Genomic DNA, 25,315 nt, shown 5'->3' on the forward strand with positions numbered 1-25,315 from the left:
CACTCTTAACCACTACACCACACTGGCAAACTAAGGTCCAGGGGCCGGATCCGGCCCAATCACCTTCTAAATCCGGCCCGCGGGCGGTCCAGAAATCAGTGTGTTTTCACATGAGTTGAATGTGTCCTTTTATTTAAAATGCATCTCTGGGTTATTCGTAGGGCATAGGAATTCGTTCATTTTTTTCTTCAAAATATAGTCCGCCCCCCCCCACATGGTTTGAGGGGCAGTGGACCGGCCCCCTGCTGAATAAGTTTGCTGAACCTTGGTCTAATCCCTTTTAAAGCCTTCTAAATTGGTGGCCATCACCACACCTTGTGGCAGCGAGTTCCATGGGCTTACTATGCACTGTATTAACCCTGCAACATGTAACTTTCTTTTTACATCTTTATGCATCAGATCCCAAATGGGGCTTTCTTTTCTCTTGTTCAATAGGAACTCGACTGAATTTAAGAAGACAGATATAATTGCAAACAACTAGAATTTTTTCCAGCACTTCTTTTCATAATACATATATTAATCAAATGAAAAATGATTCATATCTCATTTATCTGTCTGCTGCCTCACAGAAATGTCTACTACATCGTAAGTAAGAATGGTTTGACAGTGGAACAGTCTCCCATGGGAGGTTATGGACTTTCCTTCATAAGCAGAGGTTGGATGGTTATCTGTCATGGATGTTTTAGTTGAAATTCCTGCATTGCAAGGGGTTGGACTAGATTACCCTTGGGGTCCCTTCCAATGCTACAATTCTAGGATAAGTCACTGTGTATCTGGACTCTGAAGAGAAGGTCTAGTTTATGTTATTAGTTTCATATAAATGTGTATTGCACTGGTGTTCTGTTGGTCAGACCAAATGCTGTAAAATTTGTCTCTTTTAAATTGCTCCCTAAATAATCACACTTTAGCCGTAAACTTCTCCAAAACTGCCAGAAACCATACCTCCAAAATAGACAGCACCTAGAGCAGGCAGATGGTGACAGCAGTCACGAAATTAAAAGACGCCTGCTCCTTGGGAGAAAGCCGATGGCAAACCTGGACAGCGTCTTAAAAAGCAGAGACATCACCTTGCCAACAAAGGTCCGTATAGTAAAAGCTATGGTTTTCCCAGTAGTGATGTATGGAAGTGAGAGCTGGACCATAAAGAAGGCTGATCGCCGAAGAATTTATGCTTTTGAATTATGGTGCTGGAGGAGACTCTTGAGAGTCCCATGGACTGCAAGAAGATCAAACGTATCCATCGGATTTTTTAAATTTAAAACAGATTTTTAAAATAAAATGCTTTTGAAGGAAAAATATTTCTAAATATAGTTTTCTATTTAAGTTATATTATAGTCCAAAAAGGCTATTCAAAAGAAATAAGGATTTGTTTTAAGTTTTTCATGTGTGCTAAAACTCAGTCTAAGTTTTTTTTTTTTATTGTTTAACCACATCAGTTAACAAACATGGATACATATGCTATAATGTTATTGTTTTAGGTAAATAAGTTGTTTAAATTGTTATTAAGGAAATTATTATTTTTCTCCTTCCAATAAAGTACAGCAGAAAACTTGTCCAAATATAAACAGTTAAATTATTAAACCTCGCAATGATTTCACAATGATCTGTCTAGTATTTCAAATAGTATAACCAAATCAGTAATTTTTAAAATGGCTGTAAAAACTACTCTGAAAATTTATTATTCCAAAAATGAAAACTTCATCTGGTTGTAAATATTACGATTATATCAGCAACAATGTAGAAAAATGTAGGAAAATGATTTAAATCAAGTCTTACTGACTAGTAGTTTAAATTGTGATTTAAATCGTGAATCAATTTGATTTAAATCAAATCTCTCCTGGTGGTGCATGCCCACACCTGGAAACTCTTACCAGAGGAACCATTTAATCCCTTTATATAACACACAAATAAGCTCCCTTTCACAAGAGACTTGAGTTTATTTGACCAAATGTAAGAAGGAGCAAAGGAAGTTCAAGGCTTGTTGGAAGAAGAAACCACACAATTTCAACAACCTCCTTTCTCTTCTCATTTCAGAAGATATGCAAGGCACATCCAAATTAAGGCAACCGTCGTCGGGTTTTTTAGAACTGAGCTACACCAGCCAGAGATCTGATGGAATGCAACATCCTCGCCACACGTTTAGCCTAGACAGGTCTTTAATCTTCATTCCAGCTGAAGGAACTGGGGGATATTGGCCAATTCATTTAGAGCAGCTGGGAGGACTATGTCTGGAATATGGTCATAAAAAGTACAATCTGCTCGCAGAAAGATATACATCTGGGAGAGAGGGATGAAGAGGAAGCTGCCTTTATTACACTAAGTGGGCTGCTTAAATACGGCGCGAGAGATCGATCCAGTCAATAAGAGCCTGTAATTAGAGTCTGGGGCCATTCCGCTGCACCTCTCCAAGACAGCATTATAAATAAGCTGATTTGTCAACATTGGCTGAAGCTTTCTCAGTCACAAACAGCCAGAGCCAGTATCTTTAAAAACACATGCTTGAATAATTCCTACATACTTGTCTAGGACAGAAGCCAAGAAAGAAGCAGCGGCTCCAATCTAGGGAACCAGGGAGGGATGTGGGGAGACCAGATGAGCAACCTTCAGCAGAGCTAGCCCTTTCTGCCCCAAAACATATTGGCTGGAAATTATTTTGGGTTGCTGAGGCTTAAGAGCTGATATTCTTCCACCTAGGGGTACCTGCCTAAATAAAAGCACCAGTTTCGCTTTTATTTTATTTATTAAAAGTGTATCATAGAATTGCAGAGTTGGAATGGACCCCAATGGTTATCAAGTCCAACCCCCTTCAATGCAGCTGTAGGAGAGCGCAGACTGTATTCTACAGTGTGATCTTCAGTTCATGTGGGCAAACACTGAGACACACACCCCCCCACAGTACTCTGGGCAAGATGAGTACAATGGTACCTGGGGTTAAGTACTTAATTCGTTCTGGAGGTCCGCACTTAACCTGAAACTGTTCTTAACCTGAAGCACCACTTTAGCTAATGGGCCCTCCTGCTGCTGCCGCCCCGCCGGAACCCGATTTCTGTTCTTATCCTGAAGCAAAGTTCTTAACCTGAAGCACTATTTCTGGCTTAGTGGAGTGTGTAACCTGAAGCATATGTAACCTGAGGTACCACTGTATTCTCCCTAGAATATGCCCCACAAGCCTATTTGCAGCATGCAGGTAGATTCTTCAGGGGAGAGGCCTCCCTCAAAGTGGAAAAAATTGGAAAGCCACAGGAAAGCCCTCCAGATGTGGTGGACTACAACTCCCCATCATCCCTGACCACTGGCTATGCTGGCTGGAGCGGATTGGAGCTGTAGCCCTCAATATCGGGAGAGCACCAAGTTGGCCACTTCTACTGCAGAGAAATCCAGCACGGAGTAAAGTTGGACTAGACTTGTTTCTTGCACTCATTTCTCACCCATCCTCCAAGGAACTTATAGCAGCTTACCTGAAACTTTCCGTAATTCTCCCATCCCAATTCCGCTCAGGCCCAGATCTGCACTGCTTCACAGATAGAAATGATTTGCTATTCCTAACCCTCCCTAGTCCATATTCTAGGCCAGTTTACCCTCCAGATTCCAACTGCAGTGCAGGGGGCATACAGAACTTTTCTATTCCAAGTATCAATATGTTTCATTCAGGATCACAACAAAAGGAAAGTCCAAAAAATCAACATAAGTCTTCCTTTGCTGGTGTTACAAGACTTCAAGTCACACTTCTTTGTGCACCAAAACATCATTTAAAAAAAAATTATTCCATTGCAAACCAAATGCAGTAGCAACCAGCACTTCCTGCACAAGCAAATCGGACAAAAGAAAGAGAAACATTCCTATTAGTGCCGACAATGGGGAATGTTCAGCACCTCAAACTCAGGCTTCACCAACTATTCAGATTCGCCTGCTGGAACAAATTGAGTGAACACATATACAACTCGGCACGCAAGGGGAGAAAAGCAGTAATGTGTACCATACAGAATGTCCCGATCTCAAATTATATCTTCCATTCAAATGTAAAAGCCCAAAGGCACCTTCTTTCCAAAGCTACCTAGAAAAAAACCTGTTACCATAAATACTCCGCAGGCAGCCTTAGCTTTCTAATAAAAAGCCTGTCTGGCTTTCTCTGCTTTCGCTTATTACACAGGGCACTTGCTAGTCTCAATCCAGTTTGGACAATTCAAGTGCTGATGCAAGATCTGCCTCCATATACCTTATTGGATTGGGAGTCGTATATGAACAAATGGCCCCTGTTGTGCATTGTCCTTGCTACATCTGGCCTCTGGTGCCGTGCAGGTTCCAATGCTGAATAAAAACAGCCCTGATCAAGAAGCCTGGAGAGGAATCCAGTTTCTGCTGCTCTGATCTTATTAATCAACAAGCACATGAAAGTCTAAGGCATGCTAAGATGCCTGCGAGCACAACTGGGCCAGAAACAATTTCACTCACACCTCTAAACTCATTTTCCTGTAAACACACACAACAGATCCATGATCCTTGGAAGACTTAAGCATGGACTAATATTAAGGCAATGTTTGCCAAAGTTTTGATACTCAAGCCACACGTTTTCTAAATCAAAACTGGAGGAGCACTGTTCACTCTTACACCAGAAAGGAAGGGCATATATTGTCTCAATCAGCTCCCAAAACTAAGGACAGGTATTCTGTTCCCAACTGTGAGATAGTATATTAGCACTGCCTGCGGACATCCTGTCCTCCTCTTTGTTCAGTGAGTCAGGGTTCAGGGGTGGGATTGTGCTTTCTGGACAATGGTGATGCTTCTGGGATACTGCTGCACCCATAACCCACGCTGCATCAGAGAACATTGGTTCATCTATAACTTCCTCCCTTGGTACAATGCTGCTGGGTAAGCACTGGCAGTCGTGACACGTCAATGGTGCGTCACATTTTCCTGCTCCAAGTATCATATTGCAGGGATAGGCAGATCGTAATCTATTGGTAGACCATGGGAGTAGTTTTTAGTAGATCGGCAAGTGAGGTTTTGTCTCCCAATGGTTTAAACCCATTAGGTTACTGAACCAAGAAAAAGCTTGCAGGGAAACTATGTGTGTGTGCGCGCACATGTGCCTGAGAAACGACTGTCAAGTCTAAAACTGTCAGTAGTTTTTAGTAGATCGGCAAGTGAGGTTTTGTCTCCCAATGGTTTAAACCCATTAGGTTACTGAACCAAGAAAAAGCTTGCAGGGAAACTATGTGTGTGTGCGCGCACATGTGCCTGAGAAACGACTGTCAGGTCTAATATCTGAAGGTCTAATCCTGAAAACAAATGTCTGCTCTAAACATGTGCTCAAACGAACTCTGAATGCTAAGGGTTGTATTCAATGCTAGTCCTATTCCAAGTAGACCCACTGAAATTAAGAAGCCTAAGTTAGTCAGACCCCTTACTTTCAATGGGCTTAATCTGAATATGACTATCAGTGGATACAACCTTACAGGGAGAATTCAACACAGAACTAAGGAGAACATTCCATCAGTGCAAGTAAATGTTCTCCCCTTCTCCTTCCTGCACCCCTAAATCTGTTCTGGGGGTTTCCCCAACCCCCTGGAGCAGACTTGAGGATGACACAAGGTGCAAGCAGAGCAAGGAGAGGGGAAGAGGGGGGGAAGTCCCATTGAGTAAGCAATAATTGCTTGTGCAAAATTATTTAAGGTGCATACCGTCCTAAATATCCAAAAGCCGCCATGCACCATCATTTGGCTCCAGTGAAGCTTGAGATTCTAGTAAAAACCCAAAACAAAGGAGGCCCTTCAAGCCTCAAGCTTGTCCATCCCTGTCCTAGAATGGTGGCAGACTCCAACGTCCTGGTGTAATGTCTTCAGCCCCTCTCCCAGTGCAGTGTGGGAAGAGCTGCACTAGGAGTGGTCAAAGTAAATGTCCATAACTAGAACAGCAAAGCAAAAAAAAATCCTTCCAGTAGCACCTTAAAGACCAACTAAGTTAGTTCTTGGTATGAGCTTTCGTGTGCATGCACACTTCTTCAGATACACTGAAACAGAAGTTGCCAGATCCTTCTATATAGTGAGAAGGTGGGGAGGGGTATTACTCAGAAGGGTGGTGGGAATGGGTAACTAGAACAGCAAAGATAAATGTAGTCGGCATATAGCAGGCACTATCAATGTATTACCATTCATTCTAACGAACAAATAAAAATCATTAAAATACAAGAAGCTTGACCATTTTGAAAGCATCACCCTAGCACAGGCAGACGGCAGAGTTAGAGTTAATGTTGTATTCCCACAACGGAAAGATAATATAGTGCCTCACCTTCAAGAGTTCCCTTGGGAAATCTTTGCCTTCATTCATTCCCTGAAGGTTGGCAATGAATTCTTGACAGGACATCTTTTTGCCAATATTCTGAAAGATAAATGACACATAAATATTAATGCAATTCTCAGAAAAGAAAAGGACAGTAGCCTATAAAATGAGTTGCATATTAAAAGCTCTAATTGATATCCCCCCCCCCCATGTTAAGCTAAAAACCAAGTTGTTAGCAGCAATCCCAGGGTAAGAGACATTGTAAGGGTGTCTGCATGAACACAGCTGCAAAATACAAATCAGCATAGACAGGCAACCCTACTGGGAAGAGGGGAATCAGTGGGAAAGTGATCCTGCTAGGATAATGGTGGTGATGAATCTTAACAATTGCACAGGCTTTTCAACCATGGCCATCAAAGCACTTTATGGAACTGAGTTGCATTCCAAGAACGTTAAGGTCCTGCCACAAACAAAAGCTGGAATCATGCGGCCAGAGCGAGAGCTTGAAATTGATGAGCTGAAAAGAAAGTTAAGGTGTATATATATATATTTTAAACCCTCACAAAAATGGAACATATCTGTACAAAATTAAGTGCCAAAAGAGGGGAAAGAAGCTTTTCAATTGCTGATTATGAGGTTTCTTTTAAAGTCCTCTTTTTCAGCCAGTGGACTGTGGGATCAAGGGCTCCCATTTCATCAACAGCAACATTAAGCCACTTTGAAAGCAAACCAGGGTTCCTCTTTAACCAAGCTGGATCCAAAATCTGGTGAAAGTGGAAACCCCGGACCTCCTTCTCATACAGCCCTGTGTAATTCAAGCACTTGCTCTATGCACCATATTTTTTTGTTTAAAAAAAAAAAAGTTAAAAAATGGGGGTCATCTTATACACGGAACATGGGGATCAGGGGGGAGGGTTTAAAATATTTGAGCAAATGTTCGGGATTTTGGCTTGGGTGGGCTGAGGCGTTCCCTGGGGCCGCCACCCCCTTTCCCCTCCCTCTCTGGGCTGTGCGCTGGTGACTGGCTCGCCTCCTAAAGCCCCCACTGGCTTGACCACCGGATTAAGAGCAGCCGCCGCCACTAAGAACTGCCTTGGCTACCTTTCATCGCTCTTCTTTCCTTTTTCTCTCTCTTCCCCTCTCAAATCCCAAGCCCGTTCACCACCTTCCTCAGCTAGGTTTGCTCAACGGCATGGGTCGGCGTAGAGCGAGTGCTGCCTTCCCTAGGCTCTCCCTCAGCATCCGATTCAGGAGCCTCCTTCCCCACAGCAGCAGCCACCGTCAAGGGGAAGCATGTGGTGCTCCAGCCACTGCCTTTGCACCACCATGCCACTGCATGCACCTCATGCTGGAAACTTTGAGGGTGATTGCCCAAAGAAAGATCAACGATTTGCTGCTGCAGATTGTCCAGAATGTTACTTCTATTTTAGGGTTTCCTGCCCCTTAATTTTGGGTTCAAAAAACTAGGGGTCGTCTTATACATGGGGGCGCCTTATACATGGAAAAATACTGCAATTGATGAGTGTGTTCATGTACAGTGAACCACTTTGGGCTCAAAAAGAAAAAAGATGTATATAAATTTTTTAAACAGTTTAAAAATAAAATAAAATCCTGATACATGCTTACAGGATGAAGCACTGAATTATAGTTAGGAAACAAATAATCTGGTTCAATGCATTCCAAGCTATGTTTTACATTCCAAGCAATAAATGCCCAACTTACCACCTAGAAAAACAATGCAATACAAAAAACAAAAAGTATTATCAGTTAGGATAAGCATTCCGAAGGAAAGGGAAGACACAAAAGTGATGGGGAAATATTGCTTTATCAAGTTAAAGTTGGCCCTACGCATTTCTCACACTTAGCAAAATGAGGTGGCAGAAAAGAAGTGCATTTCAGCTTCAGAAACCATCTAAAAATGTTGGAAATCAAATCTCCAGTTACGTATCTCTCAGGCTTCACCAATGGCTAAATACCAAATTATATTGGATTTCAGTCCAGAGTATGCAGGCAGAGGGGCTGTAAAGGTAAAGGTAAAGGTACCCCTGCCCATACGGGCCAGTCTTGCCAGACTCTAGGGTTGTGCGCTCATCTCACTCTATAGGCCGGGAGCCAGTGCTGTCCGCAGACACTTCCAGGTCACGTGGCCAGCGTGACAAGCTGCATCTGGCGAGCCAGCACAGCACACGGAACGCCGTTTACCTTCCCGCTGGTAAGCGGTCCCTATTTATCTACTTGCACCCGAAGGTGCTTTCGAACTGCTAGGTTGGCAGGCGCTGGGACCGAACGACGGGAGTGCACCCCGCCGCGGGGATTCGAACCGCCGACCTTTCGATCGGCAAGTCCTAGGCGCTGAGGCTTTAACCCACAGCGCCACCCACATCCCCGGAGGGGCTGTACTGCTCTCCAACTCCCTAGTGAAGTCCCCTGCACTCCCTGCAAAGCCATGGGTCCCTCAGGTAGTGACTGGGAGTTGTAGTGGGAGAAGCAAAATGCTAAAAACCATGTGGAAGCAGCTTGTGCAAGCAACTTCAGAACCTGCTCATTCACAACAGCCAGATTAACAGCAAACTACTCACCTTAACAAATATTTGTGTGGTTACAATGCTGTTCGACACCCTTTCTGTTTTCCTGGCTGTTGCTGCTACTCGGCGCCATTTCCCTTCTTCTCCGTTGCCGCCTCCGTTCTCCTCGACCTCACTTGCCCAGGTGGCTGCTTAATCCTACTGGCTGTGGCACTCCACATAATTTTGTTGATGAGCACATGTGATATCATCAGATCCAAAGTACATCATGATGTCATTCACAAAACCACATGACTTGCCGCAGCCGGTAGAATTAAATGGGAGTGTGGGCAAATGAGACAGAGGGCAGCAACAGAAAGAAGGTGATGGAAACTTAGCTGAGAAGAGCAGCTCTGGGAAAATAGGGTTGAGTTTGCAATGAAGTCAAGCCAAAAGGCTTCTTTTCTCTTTTTTTAACAACCCTCTCCCCTACATCCTACCCCTTAAGAAAAGCTGTGCCCTTAAAAAGCTGTGGGCAAGTCCCACTGATGGCAAGTCCCAACCACATGAAACTCTTGGGGAAATTTCTAACCCCCTGTAAAGAAATTCAGTGAAATGCCACCACCACAAATAAGAGTTACAGTCCATATACTAAGGTTACCAGGGTTTTTTTTCCCAATGAATCCGGGGACACTTTAATTAATTAATTAATTAATACACATTCGGGATGTTGGTGCTGCAACGATGGCGGTGGCAGAGGGGGCGGCCGCCACCTTGACCTCAACCGCCACGTTTCCCCTTCCTCTGAGGCTTCTATCTCCTTTTCCCAAGAGCCTGGGCAGCGCCTGAGTTGTTCGTTCTTTGGTGGTAATGGGGTGGGTCAGGCATACAAGGCGGAGAAGGAGGGCCGAGAGCGGCAGCAGCGGCTCGGCTCGGGCAGCGCGATGCCTCCCTTTCCGTTGGAGCAGCCCCAAACCCATTCCTACTTGCGTGCAAGCAGGAGGGGGCAGGGATCCCTCAGCTGGGAAGCGAGGCTTCACGCTGCCTTTCGGAGGGAAGGTGGAGGCAGCCCGGAAGCTGCATCTTAGAGCCCCTGCACCACCATCATATGGGGACTTCCGAGCAGCTCCTGAAGCCAGCCAGAGCCAACTGCTCCAGGCTGCTGAGACTGCCGCTGCTGCGGTTCCCGGGGACATTAGATGAAATCCGGGGACATTCCGGGGATGGAATTTGTCCGGGGACTTATTCGCAAATACGGGGACTGTCCCCGGGAAACAGGGACGTCTGGTAACCCTATTTTATATGTAGCCCTAAGTTTGTGATGAGAGCATAAAGTTGTCCAAAACAAGAGACCTTTTCTGGGAAACAAGCACAAAATTAGGTAGCTAGTTTCAGGTTGGTTCAGGTGGCCCTCTTGGGATCTGACCTCTTCTTTACCCAGACAGCCGGAGCTCAAGTATGTGACCCTTTGCTTTCTGGCCAATGGTGGTACCTGTTTTACATGCGGATTTAAAATGCAAGGCCCAGACAGGAATTTGCACATTCATCTGATGATGCATGAACAGTTCAGAGAACGCTATGCATGTTCTGCCACCTAGTGCCCGCAATTTATCGTTACACTGCAGCAAAGCAATGCCTGGGAAAATTACATTTAAATATTCAGGATACGTGTAGATCTTTTCTCTTTGCTTTTTAACTTTAATGAAGCAAAAAGAGCGACTGCCCCCTCACCTCTATGAGGTCACTAACACTGATCCAGCCTTGGCTGATGGGTAACTGTACAAACCTAATGTGAGTCACTACTCCCTTTTCAGCCACTCTCAGCTGCAGGCACTTGCCATAGTTGTGGGAAGCCTGTCAACAATGTGTCCAAGTGGCACACAACTATTGTCCCAGTCAGTTTTAACCCCAACCCAGGCCAAACAGTTGAGATAAGAAACAGCTTTCTACTTTTTCTTTTTTAAAGGTCACATAAGAACATTTTTAAAAACTCATTTTAAAATAGTTGTTCAAAACTGTTGGGGTATATGGTTGTGTGTTAGCGCCCACGTGAACTTTCTGCTAAGCACGAGAAACAGCCACAACAGAACTTATGCGCGTCTCCTGCAGAAATGACGCTCACACTTCTGTAGAGTTATTGACAGTTTTTTTCCCCAGAGTACAGCTAAATAAGCACGACAGAATTTGGTTGGCAGAGGTCATGGTAGGACAAAGAAAAAAACATGACCATTTGTATCTTAGATAAGAATGGCTCTGTAATATGGCTGCCAAATCTCTGAGAAGTTGCCATCTATATATAGCCTCCCTTTGTGCACAAGCCAGGGATGCCAGGCATTCAGATTCTGAAGTTGGAGTAGTTTGTGCTGTGAGGATGATTTACAAGCTCTGCTTGCACTGGGGCTTGAATGGTCTGGCAGGCCAGACATCAACTCCCTATACAACTGGGCCAAGAGGGAACATCCAGCTTTTCAGGCACATCACCCTAAGTAAGGAAATCAGGTGATCAAGGAGAGCCCATCCCAATCCACTCCCTGCATTGCGTCTTTCAGGGTCTCCTGAAATCCAATAGTCTGGGCGATTTTCTGGTGCCCGAAATCTGGCTGGTCCTCTGTGCTTGTGAAACTGTTCTTTTACCTGCCTTCCTCTTACAAGCCACTGGGTTTCCAGACTTGCCCAATTCACTGCATCCAGCCTGGCCCTCATTCTTATGAGACACATTCATATTGGTTTTGGCTCCCTTGCCAATTTCACAAGCTCTTCACACAACTGCCTTCCACCTCTGCTAATGTCACCTGAAATCTTTTTGGCTGCTTCAACCTGACTCTGCGAGGACTTGAGTACTCAACTGCAACAAGCATACTGAAAGAGCAATTCAAAATTTCTGAGCAAACAGGACAATTTGCAGAATACTCACATGGCCGTGGAGGTCAGTGTTCAGCAGCATGATTGCGCATGTGAGGCAATGGACTCCATCTGTAGGGAGGGAAAACACCCCAAGCATGACACACAGAAAGTCACACAGGCAGGTGGGGTGGGGGAGAGAAATCACACTTCCTACTACTCACATCTGCTTATGAAAGAATGATTCACGTTGAGTTGGGACCCCCCTGAAGCCTAATTAACACTCCCTTCTTCTTCCAAAAGCAATTTGCTTATAAAGAAATGCATGACATTAATCAAGAGAGACCGTCTCATGAGATGAAGTCATAAGGGTTGATAAGGAGGAAGGGAGAAACAGCTAGCCCAATTTTTTCCTGTTTTTGGAGGGGGCGGGGAGGTGAAACCTCCTAGGTTTGGGACCCAAACGCTTTGAAGGAACGCTCCACAAATGTCAAAGATCCATGAATATCAACCTCAGCCGCGTAAGCTGACCTTCCAAAGGTTTTGTCTGACTTTTTACAACCCAATCTACAGTCCAGTTAAGCCAATGGTTTTAACCAAATTCAGCCTCACTGAAGTCATTGTCCCCAACACCAGACTAGCCCAAATTCAATGTAAAAGGATTGGCCCTTTTGATACCTTCAACAAGACCCCCACACCCGCAGAACACCCACAGCGTGCCACCTCTTTCTGTTCCTGCCCCCGTTAAATTCCTGTCTTTAAACCTTGTTGTTGTTGTTTAGTCGATTAGTTGTGTCTGACTCTTCATGACCCCATGGACCTGAGCACGCCAGGCCTTCCACTACCTCCCTGTCTTTAAACCTACATCATCACAAAAGCCATTAACTAAATTCCTTAATCCACACTCCTCCAATAGAAACTAAAGAAGCCTATGTAACTGCACTTGTTCACCTTGTTACCTTTGCCTTTCCTTTTCATTCTCACCAAGCAATGTGGCAGAAGATATGGTGCTTTAAGTGGGAGAATAGGGCATTCAACACCCAAATATGATGTATTATTATTAATCATTTCCCAAGCCAGAGCTCTTCAGATGCTGGCTGGGATTGCTGAAGCCCAAAACATCTAGAGGGCATCAGGTGAGGCGGGGGACTGCTATCCAGGTATCTCCCTCCTGTAAATGGAAATACCTAACACTAGTCCTAACCAATTCTTGAACCTGACAACAAATAGCATATTCTATCTTGCCTTATTGCTTTGAGTTTTCTAGGCTTCCTTTGTTCCCCGACTAGATCTCAAAAGACTGGAGTGACTCAGTTGCAATCACAGTGGCCGTTTGATCTGACAAGTGCCAAAGCCAAACTGTGGCCTTCAGTGTGTTTATGCTTCACTGGGAAATTGTTCTAATTTTACTGGGAATTGCTTTGAGTGGGTGTGTTTGTTTTCCCTTGACTTTGTTGTCATTCCTGCATTATTATCTTTGCATTACTGTGATGTTGCTTTAATTTTCTACTATTGCTAGCCTCCTTGAATTCTGCCTGAGGAAAGGTAGGAATGGAAATGTTTTAAAAGCAATGAAAGTAAAATTACCTTGTGTGGAAATGGCATTTGGGTTGCACTGGTAGTATCTGTTGGAGAAATGAACTAAAACTCGCTCTCTTTCCTGAGTTTCTCCAATAAGAGAAAAGGCTTTGAAGAATGTCCTGAGAAAAAAATGTAAAAAGAGGAGGGGGGAGTTAAACCAGCCTTTAAAGAGTCAAGTCATTTTACTACAGTCAATGACCAGAAATTTCTGTAGCCTTTAAAGATGTTTGTACTGAGGTTGGAAACAGAGGACAGCATTTTCAGAGAACTGAATATGGTTCAAAAGAGCAACATTATCCAGCTTTTGCAAAGTGAAAAGGTAAAGGACCCCTGGACGGTTAAGTCCAGTCGAAAATTGACTAGAGGATGTGGCGCTTGTCTCCACCTTCAGGCCAAGGGAACCGGCATTTGTCCGCAGACAGCTTTCTGGGTCGTGTGGCCAGCATGACTAAGCCGCTTCTGGTGCAACAGGACTCTGTGACAGAAACCAGAGCACATGGAAACACCATTTACCTTCCTGCCACAGCGGTACCTATTCATCTACTTGCACTGGTATGCTTTCAAACTGCTAGCTTGGCAGCTCCTACTTTTACCTCTACTAGTCAAACAAATATTGCAGGTTTTTAATATTGCTCCAAAAACCCGCAGAAGCTGTTTCAGCAGAGGAAACAGTGGGAGAAAAATTAGATGTATAAACGCAATGGGAAGTACTCTCTCTCTCAAACCACTTTTAAAAAGCTGTTACCTGTTTCCAGCCTCAGAATGTGTTGCTTCTCAATAAATGTGTTACAGTAAGGGGGGTGGGGGAGGCAAAGGAAAAAACAACTCCAATACAACCCCCACAAAATGAGAGATTGTGTAAACCACTGTTACACTTCTTGCACCCCAGACATTTGAGGGATGGGACTAGGACTGGCTATGATTCCTTTTTCTCCAAATGTAGTCCTATCTTTCTCACACACACTTAGGACTTGCTGGGTGCTGAGCTTCCTTCAAATCTTCCTTCCAGTAGAGAGAGCACACTGTTTAGATACACATTCCAAAATCCAGCTAATCCAAATAGCTGTACAGTGGTGCCCCGCAAGACGAATGCCTCGCAAGACGAAAAACCCGCTAGACGAAAGGGTTTTCTGTTTTTGAGTTGCTTCGCAAGATGATTTTCCCTATGGGCTTGCTTCGCAAGACGAAAACGTCTTGCGAGTCTTGCGATTTTTTTTGCTCCCCCCCCCTTTTTCTAAGCCGCTAAACCGCTAATAACCTTTTAACCGCTAAGCCTTTAATAGCCGCTAAGCCGCTAATAGGGTTGCTTCGCAAGACGAAAAAACCGCTAGACGAAGAAACTCGCGGAACGGATTATTTTCATCTTGCAAGGCACCACTGTATATTTTTTAAGGTAACACAGCTGTTAGGGTCTCTCATCTCCCCTCCCTATATATATTTCATAGAGATCTTGTTACCTCTTGTCTCCCTCAGTCTTTAGATCACACAATAGCAAGCCTTTCCAAATTTGTTATTATTCTCTTGCTTCCCCCTTTTTTTCCTTTTCTTAAAAAAATAAAGCTCTTGTGGGGTTCAGGGAGGTGTTTCATGGGTTTTAAGTCTTCGCCACTCAAGAATTACAAAGCACAGAGAATGCAGACCTATCTGTGGTTTCTTTAAAAAAGCCTAAAGAGGGACTGGTAGATCATGTCTGCCAGATTCCAGCTCCTGCTCCTTTCTGACCATTCTGCTCCAAGCCCCAGCTTGGGTAAGAAGCGCATACGCAAGGAAGGAATCATAGCTCAGTTATAAGAAACACACTCTGCATTTACAAATCCCTAAGTTCAATACCTGGCATGCAAACCTGGGGGCTTCCCAATAATCAAGTGATGGAAAGGTCAGAGGGTGGACAAATAGTCCATGCATAGATGCAAAACACTAGAATCCATGCTGGTGTCTTGCCAGGTCTGGATTATGGGCCAGCAAGGCCTAGGTGTGCAGGATTGTACATTATATTCAATGCATGTAGGCAAGTCAGGCCCAGGACAGAGTGGGAAGAGGCTTGTTGCTGGGTGGGTCAGGGGCAATCATGCCAACCCACCTTAAGAGTGAGAAGGCACACCTTAAAATAGGCACATTATCAGTGGATGAGACACAACCCAGGAAAAGACACAGAGATTTCCTACCTGAGTGAGTGATCCAAAGACATGCCTGTGAAATCAAAGAACTTGAGGTATTCCTCAGCGACAAGTTTGCTGAACTCATTGCTTAAGATGCAGGAAAAGAAAGAAGGAAAAGAAACAAGCCACATTAATAAAAAGTGAACTTTTCATGTTTTTTTTTTTATCATTCTGCAGATGCAACATGAACACCCTTTGAGATAGAAAGCCAGATCCTTACTTTTTCCCCAAGTGCTTCGCTACATCAGACCGCTTGAATCGATCCAGATGATACAGACGCTTTGCCAGCCTCCGGGCTGCTTCCGCATTGCCGCTGGTGGTCCCATTGATGAAGTCATGCCCCAGGTTTTCGTGCCCATCTTTCTCCAGGAAATCGTTGCTTCCCATGTCCCCTACGGCATCTGGCACCGTTGTGCATTCCAGTCTTGCATTGCTATGAAACAAACGGGAATATTAAGGGAACTGGGGAGGTGAATATCCTTTTTAAAAAAAATAATGTTTTTCAAGAAGAAATCCCTTTTAACAGCAAAAGACTACATCAAACAATAAGAAAGGGTTGTCCCACTACTCTTTAAATATCTGTTCGCGTTCCATTCCCTCCCCCTTACTTTTTCCTTTCGCCTCCTGTGATGAGGCTGCATTTTAATATTTTAATGTTTCAATATTTTGTTGTATTTTAATCTTGTTTTTAAGTTGTATTCATTCAACTTGTTTTTATTATTGCTTGCTAGCTGCCCTGAGCCCGGCCTTGGCTGGGGAGGGCGGGGTATAAATAAAAATTATTATTATTATTATTATTATTATTATTATTATTATTAAGTCACTTTGAGAAGAAAAAGTTCACATGCTAATAGTGAAGATACTGTATTTTTTGCTCTATAAGACTCACTTTTTCCCTCCTAAAAAGTAAGGGGAAATGTGTGTGCGTCTTATGGAGTGAATGCAGGCTGCGCAGCTATCCCAGAAGCCGGAACAGCAAGAGGGATCGCTGCTTTCGCTGCGCAGTGATCCCTCTTGTTGTTCTGGCTTCTGAGATTCAGATTTATTTTTTTTCCTTGTTTTCCTCCTCCAAAAACTAGGTGCGTCTTATGGTCTGGTGCGTCTTATAGAGCGAAAAATACGGTAATTCTAAACAATTCCATGTATAGGACACAGGTAGCAGTTTCTTCACTTGAGCTTCCTTTGTCCTTCCTCAAACTCTGGTTATATTTGTCAACCATGTATATGGGGAAGCCACTGAAGGCCTTTCCAATAGCACCTACTATGGGCAAGAGAGTCATATCAAATCATGGCCCTTATTCAACTTATCGATCTTATCATACCTGTTCAATCTCCCATTAGAGCCATCCACGTCACCGGCTTGTTCATGTTTTTTCATTCCTCTCAAACAAAGATTAAGCACTGGGCACACACGCAGTGTGTCCATCTACTGGCAGTATGCAGCGCTCTCTCTTCAGGGAGGCGAGCTAGATCCCCTCTCGTTAGTTTATAGGAAACCCAAATTGGTACTGGTGTGCACCAGGAAGTTCAGAGAAGGGGGAAAGATCTCTATCATCGCCATGTCAAGATGGCTGAAATCTATGCCTGCCATGCACACCACCACATGACTTGAGGAAGTTCCACTGGACATTCTAGACGGGTGGCATTCTGCAGAAATTACATCACAAGGAATTCTGTTCCATAGTGGGTGTGACATATTTGGACACACTTGTGTAAGTGACATCTAAAGACCCAGACCAATGCATGGGGGGCAGCAAAGCTCACCTGACCACTCAACAGCTGAGTCGTTGGAATCATAGAATTGTAGATTTAGTTGAGACCCTGCTGATAACCTAGTCCTAACCCCTACATTGACACGGGTGGTGGTGGTCTAAACCACAGTGCCTAGGGCTTGCCGATCAGAAGGTTGGCGGTTTGAATCCCCGCGACGGGGTGAGCTCCCGTTGTTCAGTCCCAGCTCCTGCCAACCTAGCAGTTTGAAAGCACATCAGAGTGCAAGTAGATAAATAGGTACCGCTCCGGCGGGAAGGTAAACGGCATTTCCATGTGCGGCTCTGGTTCTCCAGAAGTGGCTTAGTCATGCGGGCCACATGACCCAAAGCTGTCTGCGAACAAACGCCGGCTCCTTCGGTGTATAGAGCAAGATGAGCACGCAACCCCACAGTTGTCCGCGACTGGACCTAACAATCAGGGGTACCTTTACCTTTTAACCCCTACATCACAGGAATCTCAACTAGATCATACATGACAGGTGACCATTCAATCTCTGCCAAAAAAAACCTCCAAGGAAGTAGAGTCCATCACCTCTCACGGGGGTCTGTTCCACTATCAAACAAAGTTTACTGCCAGAAAGTTCTTCTGGGTGCTTAGCTGGAATCTCCTTTCCCTTCCAGTCTTCTGCTGTTTGGTGATAACTTTTGTCTTCCAGCCTATATTTTCTGTGGTGAACTTACCATGAAATCACATTATTTTATTGGATGCAAGCCACGCCAAATATGCACACCTATTAGAAGGGTAGTCTATAAATTCTCAAATAAATATACATACATTGTGGAAATCATTTAAACTATTCCTTTTTGTTTTGAGAATACTCTCTATCATGGCACACTGGATCTGAACTTAACGAGGCCTGCATTCAAGTTTCTGGACAAAGCACACTTTATTTTCTCTACCTACATCACAAGGTTGTTGTATGTATAAATAAGGGGCACACACTACCCTGAGCTCCTTGGGGAAAATGTGGAATGCAAGTATGATAAAACAAGGGAAAGGGGAAAGCCCACAGTGAGGAAACTGGAACGCCTCGCATAAATTTGTATTTCTGAATATAAGAAATCCCTTGCTGGCTCAAACCAAAGTCCATCTAACCCAGCTTTCCATTTCTAACAGGAGTCCGACAGATGCTTCTGGGAAGCTCAGAAGCAGGATGTGAGTTCTAGGGAGTCTGGTTACTTACCAGGCACCTTTGTGTTTATATCTATAATCCAGGAAAAAATGTTTGAAATTCCTGGGACGTAGCAATGCATAGAACTTGTCCAAAGAAAACCCACACCGACACATTCCTAGGGGCCAGCATCAAATATCTAGGTGCCTTGTAGCACCAAATGCAAAAGAATAATAACAAAAAAGTCTGCCACCTGTTCATATGGGCTGACAGGCTCAACGCTTGTGAAGCGGCCTGAAAAACATGCCTTTGTTGCCACCGCGGCCACAACAGCACTGTGTGGCCATCGCTCAGTGTTGCTGCCAGGAGCCAGGCGCTTGGATTACGGCCAGCAATAACAGAATACACATTTGCATTGTCCCAGGAATCAGCCCACACAGAATAAATAAATGAGTGGATTTGCATTTCAGCTAACTGAGATGCTATTTGCGATGCTGCAAAAAGGCCCATGAAGATATGATGATTTCAGATTCGCTTCTTCATTGCTGGAGTACCTGAGAATTGAAGTGGGTATGGAAAAGCTAATTTGTCTTACTCTTCAGCCCAGTGGAAGAATGAAGGGCGGATTCAAATTCAGAATTGCTTCTCTCCACTTCTCAGTGGAGTGGAGTAGAGAAGAAATGGAGTGGGGGTTGGACTAGATGACCCCTGGGATCCCTTCCAACCCTACAATTCTATGATTCTTCTACGCCTCTGTACTCAACCAGAAAGATACAGAAGCAACAGACTAGCAAAGGAGTTTTTTGCCCATTTGGCAGAGTGAATAGAAACCAATATGGAAGACTAGCCCATATGGAACTCTTTGATAAATGGATGCTAACATGTCCAGCAGTGCTGAATGTGTATATTTACTTTCTAGCATAGATGTGTATACACACGTGTCCTTGATAACCCCCTCCCTCGCTTTTGCCTGCTCTGGGGACACATCACCTTTTGAAATAAATGTTATAAAACTAGGTGGAAAGGCTGGATAAAAAGTGTTAAAGGCATCTTTAAAAAATTTAAATTACACTAAAAAAATACTGAACAAAAACTAAAAACAACTGCTGATCCCCTCAAAGTTTTAGACGTCTAGATTTTTTATCAGTGGCCAGGTCAAAGCTTCCACCTCTCTGATTAGCTCTGCATCTTTGCCTTCCAAAAAGTGTGCACACTCACAATCAGTCAAGGCATAGTGTTATGAAGGACAGTTCTCTTTCTTTTTGTTTATTTTTTATTGTTTCATTTTATGGGATTGGTCTGATAAACATCTAAATGCCTCTGGTCAGTGTGACTATTCTCAGAACAGCTCTCACGGCAAAAATAAAGTTCTGCTTTCAAAATGGTGAACTTGAAAGTTGTTTCATATAAAAGATTAAAAGAACACACCCTGCAATTTATCTTTACTTGCAAATATCCTACCAACAGTTGCAGCACTCAGATAGAACACCATATGCGTAAGAATGTCGCATGTGACAATCAACATGACAGACTGAGGAGGCGTCTGCATAGGATAGAAATTCATCAGATGCTAAGGAACGACTTCCTTGTTAATTAACTTTTTCTCTTGAAAAAAGAATCAAGACTGTAAACAAATCCCCACTCTCAGTATTTGATAAATTGCATTACCCTGCATTAACCTGGCTTACACACCATTCGATGCTGCACTTTGAAGTCCTACACGAAAATGGCCTTCAAAAGGTATGCTTTGAAGAAGCTCACGCTTCTGTGATAGGAGTGACCCAGCTGCTCCCACACACAACTCCAGAATAATGCTGCAAAGTCGCTCTGCCACTATCAGCCTATGAACAGAACTTCTGTGCCATTCACTCACTCACTCACTCACTCACACAGTGGAAATCTGCCAAAAAGACAATGACAAGGAAGGGACGGGGAGGGCGAGAGGAGAGAGAGAAAAAACAGCCCCAACCTGCTGAACTCACCACACTGCAAAGGAACAGTTATAGGTTTCCTTTAAAATAACTTACGCATTCTGGTTTACAAAGCATTCTCATCCACAGTTGAAAAGCCTCAAGTCTAACAGGAAGAAAGCTGAGTTGCTATGGTGAAGTGTCTGTGTCTCAGGCTAAGCAAACCTACCTCAAAGGGTTGTTTGTAAGGCTCAAACGTCGCCTACTGTATCCTGCTGCAGGAAAAAGCAGGCCAAATCTGAGGTGGACCGACGGACCGACCCTTAACTCCTTACTGCTGTGTTTCCAGCATACTGGTAGCTGGGGCGCGTTTGTTTGTTTAATTTAGAATTGTTGGTACACTACACCATAGGTCAGCAAACTAAGGCCCGCAGGCTGGATCAGGCCCAATTGCCTTCTAAATCCGGCCCGCGGATGGTCCGGGAATCGCTGCGTGGATCGCCAGCATGCGCATTCTTTCCCTCTCCCTCACACAGCGGCGGCACCTCCTCCCTCCCTCCTCCTGGCTTCTCCCTGCCCTGTCTAGAGGAGGAAGGGCGCTGGGCTTTGTTGCTGCCAGCCCCTCTCCAGAGCCCTTTCACACACAGCTCATCATCCCTCTGCTGCCGTCCCACCCCCCCCACCCCAATATAGTCTGACCCCCCACAAGGTCTGAGGGACCGTGGACCGGCCCCCTGCTGAAAACGTTTGAGGACCCCTCCACTACACTCTTATAGGCAACGAGTTTGCTTTTAGGGTGCATGTTTAAATAATGTTGTCAATATAAATTCTTACCTGTATTGCAATATTTTAAATGGTAACTTAGGTAACTCGGGCACTGAACCTGATGAGACACAGAGAATTACCTGCACTGAGAAGAGACCATTGGGATAAGCGGCGCCTCTTGGGATCCCTTCATTATTTAACACGAACTAGGCCCCAAATATAAGACCTTCACGCTCCCTCCCTTATAGTCGCTTTTAACTGTTTGTCTCTGTTTCTATCTTTTTAAATATGTACAATATAATCACCTTTTAATTACTAGTTTTTATTCCTTACCTGTTTTAAGCCTTATGTGTTCAGTTTATCCGTATGTTTTATCTTATGCTGGTCTGTGACCGAAATAAAATTTGATACTAACATACTTATTTCCCACAGCACTTAACTGACCCGGTCAAGTTATAGTAACGTCTGCTGGCACACATCTGAGGTCTGTCTGCTTTGCTGTAGCCCAAGAGAATCATGGACTCACTACGCCAACATCCTCCTCCCTTCCTCCGCTTTCTCTCTGACAAATACATATACTTAGACATTTTAAAGCACTGGTTTCAATTAGCAGCCAGCAAGTAAAACAGGAGAAAATCCCTAATGAATGTGCAGATTACTTATTTCTGGTGGTTCCCTCACTGCAAGAAGTAAAGTTACAGGGAACCAGGCAGAGGGCCTTCTCGGTAGTGGCGCCCACCCTGTGTAACGCCCTCCCATCAGATGTCAAACAGATAAACAACTACAGTATATGACTTTTAGAAGACAGGGAAGTTTTTAATGTTTGAGATTTTATCGTGCTTTTAATATTTTGTTGGGACTTGCCCAGAGTGGCAGGTACTCTGTTTCATCCAGGTACATCTATTAAGTGTCCAGCCACACACTCAAGCACCTTAGTGGGTGTCTAGATTAGTGGACGCAAAGCCTAACTTTATAGGATAACTATGATAAGAGGATCAAGGCTATCCCATGCATGAAAGCAGGATTAAACCAATAAACACAACTCTTGCCACAATGGGCAGTTTGTTTGATATTTTACTGATAATCACAGTTTGCTGCTCCTTAAAATCTAATTTTTGAAAGGTTTGATAGAATCATGTGTAAAACAAATTCTTGTTTAAATGAACAGCCTCTATACCATTTGCACCACACTTCCCAAAGTGGAATTGTGTCTATATGTGCAAGAACATCATCATGTATACATTATGCATCTCTCTCAATTATAAGAAAAACAAGGTAATTGTAAGAAGAATTTAAGGTTTGGTTTAATTTACAATTGGCAAGGCAATATAAGGCTGTATAGCATGATGGGGTCAAGCTTATTGAAATTATCAGCAGGCTATCAGAGTTCAGCTAAAAGGAGAATTCATGGCATCTTAGGCCCAGGTAAATAGCAGAAAGTAATTATGGGCCTTGGTAGCTTCACTAATCCCTAATGATTCATCTTAATTAACTGTATATAAACACAAGGATTTATATTCAACCTCAAAGTGGTTAAGTCACACTATCTCCAATGGTGCTTACTCCCTAGCAAGCGGATTTAGAAATGAAACCTTAATGGGTGCAGGGAGAATAACATTTTAATTATCTCACAATGCATTATTAATGCATTGCTAGATATAGACACAGTTCTTGACTTTATAGTCACAAACTTGATTTTCAAAAGCAGCATGTCTTAGGCTGATTCTCGGAGTGAAATTGCATATTTTCCCCCCTGCTAAATCACAGTTAACTGAAAAAGAAGTAGGGAAATATCTAATTACCTGGCTTGGAAAATGGTCAGCCGGTAACTATGCCCTTGACAAACGTGTTATCAGTGCATTCTATCTGCTCAGCAATTCTTTTCTCTCCAGCGATACCTTCTCATGCTTCAGAAAGAGGAATAAACACACATCATACACAAGTTTCTGCTTTCATGCATCCCTTGGGGAGCAGGAATCAAAACTTAAAACAAATTTAAGGACTTCCTTCCCCTTCTTCCTAGTTCCCTAACATAACATCCCTCCAACAGACCTGCTTCAATCAAGCACAATAAACAATGAAGTCACCCCTAACCCCCCCTTAACATTCCCTTTAACCATTTGGAGACCAGAACAAAGAGTAGCTCAAGCTATTTCTACAATTGCTTCTGGATTAAATTCTGTCCTCTAGAGGGGAGAAACAGCTGCTCCAAAAATAAAAGCATTTACAATTCGTTTTTAAATAGGTGGTGGTGTTTTTTCCCGAAGGGGGGAGGGAGGGGGGCGTAATGGAATACAAATATCTCATGCTTGCCGGCTGCACAACTCTTTTTTAAAAAAAACGAAACACCAGCAGCTCCAGCAAACTAACCTTTCCCCTTTGCAAATCAGCTTCTTTATCAGCTATGCCGCCAAACAGCTTGAATACTGGTTCCTAGTGGTCACGCTAAGTTTGGAAGGGTGGGGAGAAAGGAGAACCCTGAATTTCAGTGCAAGTGATTGCAGCTATCACTCTAGGTAGACAGCTGAGAACAGCAGAGTTAACTAGCAAGAATGCAAAGGGTTGTGGCATTTTTCTTTTCTTTTTTACTGACAGACCTAACTAATGGATCAGAGAAGCCACGCTGTTAAATTCTGAGCCTGCATGCACCAGTCTGACTAGCGTCTCACTAAAAGACAGATGAAAAGAGCTATGCTGCAGAGATTGAAAGGTACTGGGATTCTACAAAGCTGGAGCAGTTTTCCCACCTAGGAATTTCACTCCCTTGTTATAGATACTATTAATATTTCTATTTTTCTCACTAAAAAGCCTGAGCTGTTTTTCTGTTCTCACCTGCTCTCAAACAACTCTATCAATTCTCCCTTCCCGCCTCTTCACCCCAAATCTCCCTTCCTCAAATGGTACTACCGCTCACTGTTCTTTGAAAGCCCATCTTAAAACCTGCCTCTTCTATATAGCCCCCAATTATTTACGCCCCTCCTTTCCTTCGGGAAGCTCAAGGTAGCAGGCACTGTGCTCTTACTCCCACCATCCTCACAACAACCCTATGAGGTAGACTGATTAGGCATGAAGTGTGTGTGGGGGGGGGTCCCATGGTCCCCCTCAGCTTAACCTACCTCACAGGGTTGCTGTGAAGATAGAATATACAGTATTAACTCTCAGGATCCTTTGCACTAACCTTTGAAACCTATGGAGAGTTGAGGTTTGAGCAAGGAAGTTTAGAGGGCATTTGCAAGCTTTTCCAGTGGTGTTACCAATATACACAATTTCACTTAAATGTTGCCCGTATCCAAAAACTACAGCTAAGTCTAACGGATGATATATGTTATCCTTCTCTCTTCCATCCCTCCTTCCTCTATGTTTCTTCCACATAAAACATTAGAACGTCACATTTCTCATTAAGAAGGAACAGAAGGAACGTTGAGGCAGTCCATTTTTAAAAATAAATAAATATTATTTTGTGTTTCTCTTGCATTGTAAAATATCATGCATGTAACCGGTTACTTTATAAACAAATATATGAAACGTACGCATAAACCCCTCTCCCTCCCCCTTCAAAGTTGAACTGGGTACAAGGCAGGAAAAGATTCAGCAGTAGTCTTCAACCATTTCAGACCTGGGGCTCACCTTTAACTCAAATGTGCATTTGGGTACGCATATTTTAATAGTTCGCCAAATATACGTGGGGTGGTAGTGCCGCTGCTGTATTGTAAACCACCTTAGGTCAAGTTGTGACCCTGTAGTGAGTCTTGACCCATGAACTGAAGACCAGTGAACTAGGTGCAGGCCATCATTCTAACTCTGAATAAGGCAGGTTCTTCTGCCTTCCTGCCCTGCAACACGTGCTGTACTCCCAGCCTACGTCAAAAGTTGTCACTTCATTCAGTGTAATGGCCATTTTATTTAAGTGTGTGCGTGAAAAAGTTGCCTATTTCATCTGAGCTAGGACGCAAAACAATAACCAGTGAGAAATTGGGTCTCAGTTTGTCACCTCCTACACCACTTTCACATCCTGCTTGTGTACATACACATCTCCATATCCTCTGCTCCTAGGTGCCTATAACGCCATGTAAGTACATGTACGTATGTACACACAGAGAGAGAGTCCCACCTCCTAATACACATACATCTACTTCAGAGTTTGGATACCTCCAAGTACCAGCTGCTGGAGCCAAAGAAAAGGAGAGGGGTTGTTGATTTCATGCCCTGCTTGTCAGTTTCCCAAAGTCAGATTGCCCTGCAGCTGTCACAGAGGCTGCTAGACTAGATGGATCCCGGTTTGATCCAGTGGGACTCTTATTGCATTCTTAATAGATAGGAAACATGTGCAGAACAATGGAATTGCCCTAAGGTAAAACAGTCTTGCTCTAAGGCTCAGAAGAGATACTGAAT

At 43.7% G+C, this 25,315-nt stretch overlaps 1 protein-coding gene across 8 annotated transcripts in view; it reads right to left on the reverse strand.

Moving 5' to 3' along the window:
* PSD3 (pleckstrin and Sec7 domain containing 3) overlaps positions 1-25,315 on the reverse strand; it is a 151,982-nt gene that overhangs the window by 84,446 nt on the left and 42,221 nt on the right. For 5 of the 8 annotated variants that reach the window (XM_077921080.1, XM_077921081.1, XM_077921082.1 and 2 more), the window contains 5 exons: positions 15,585-15,797; positions 15,371-15,451; positions 13,212-13,324; positions 11,698-11,756; positions 6,289-6,378 (listed from right to left, as the gene is read on the reverse strand). In XM_077921080.1, the coding sequence (XP_077777206.1) occupies positions 6,289-6,378; positions 11,698-11,756; positions 13,212-13,324; positions 15,371-15,451; positions 15,585-15,797 (556 nt within the window). Of the gene's footprint in view, positions 1-6,288; positions 6,379-11,697; positions 11,757-13,211; positions 13,325-15,370; positions 15,452-15,584; positions 15,798-16,686; positions 16,707-22,725; positions 22,831-23,293; positions 23,434-25,315 lie in introns of those variants that run through there. The other 3 variants (XM_077921086.1, XM_077921087.1, XM_077921084.1) reach the window with 3 other exon arrangements.

Source organism: Podarcis muralis, chromosome 17 (assembly GCF_964188315.1).
Source record: "Podarcis muralis chromosome 17, rPodMur119.hap1.1, whole genome shotgun sequence".
Lineage (NCBI taxonomy): Eukaryota > Metazoa > Chordata > Lepidosauria > Squamata > Lacertidae > Podarcis > Podarcis muralis.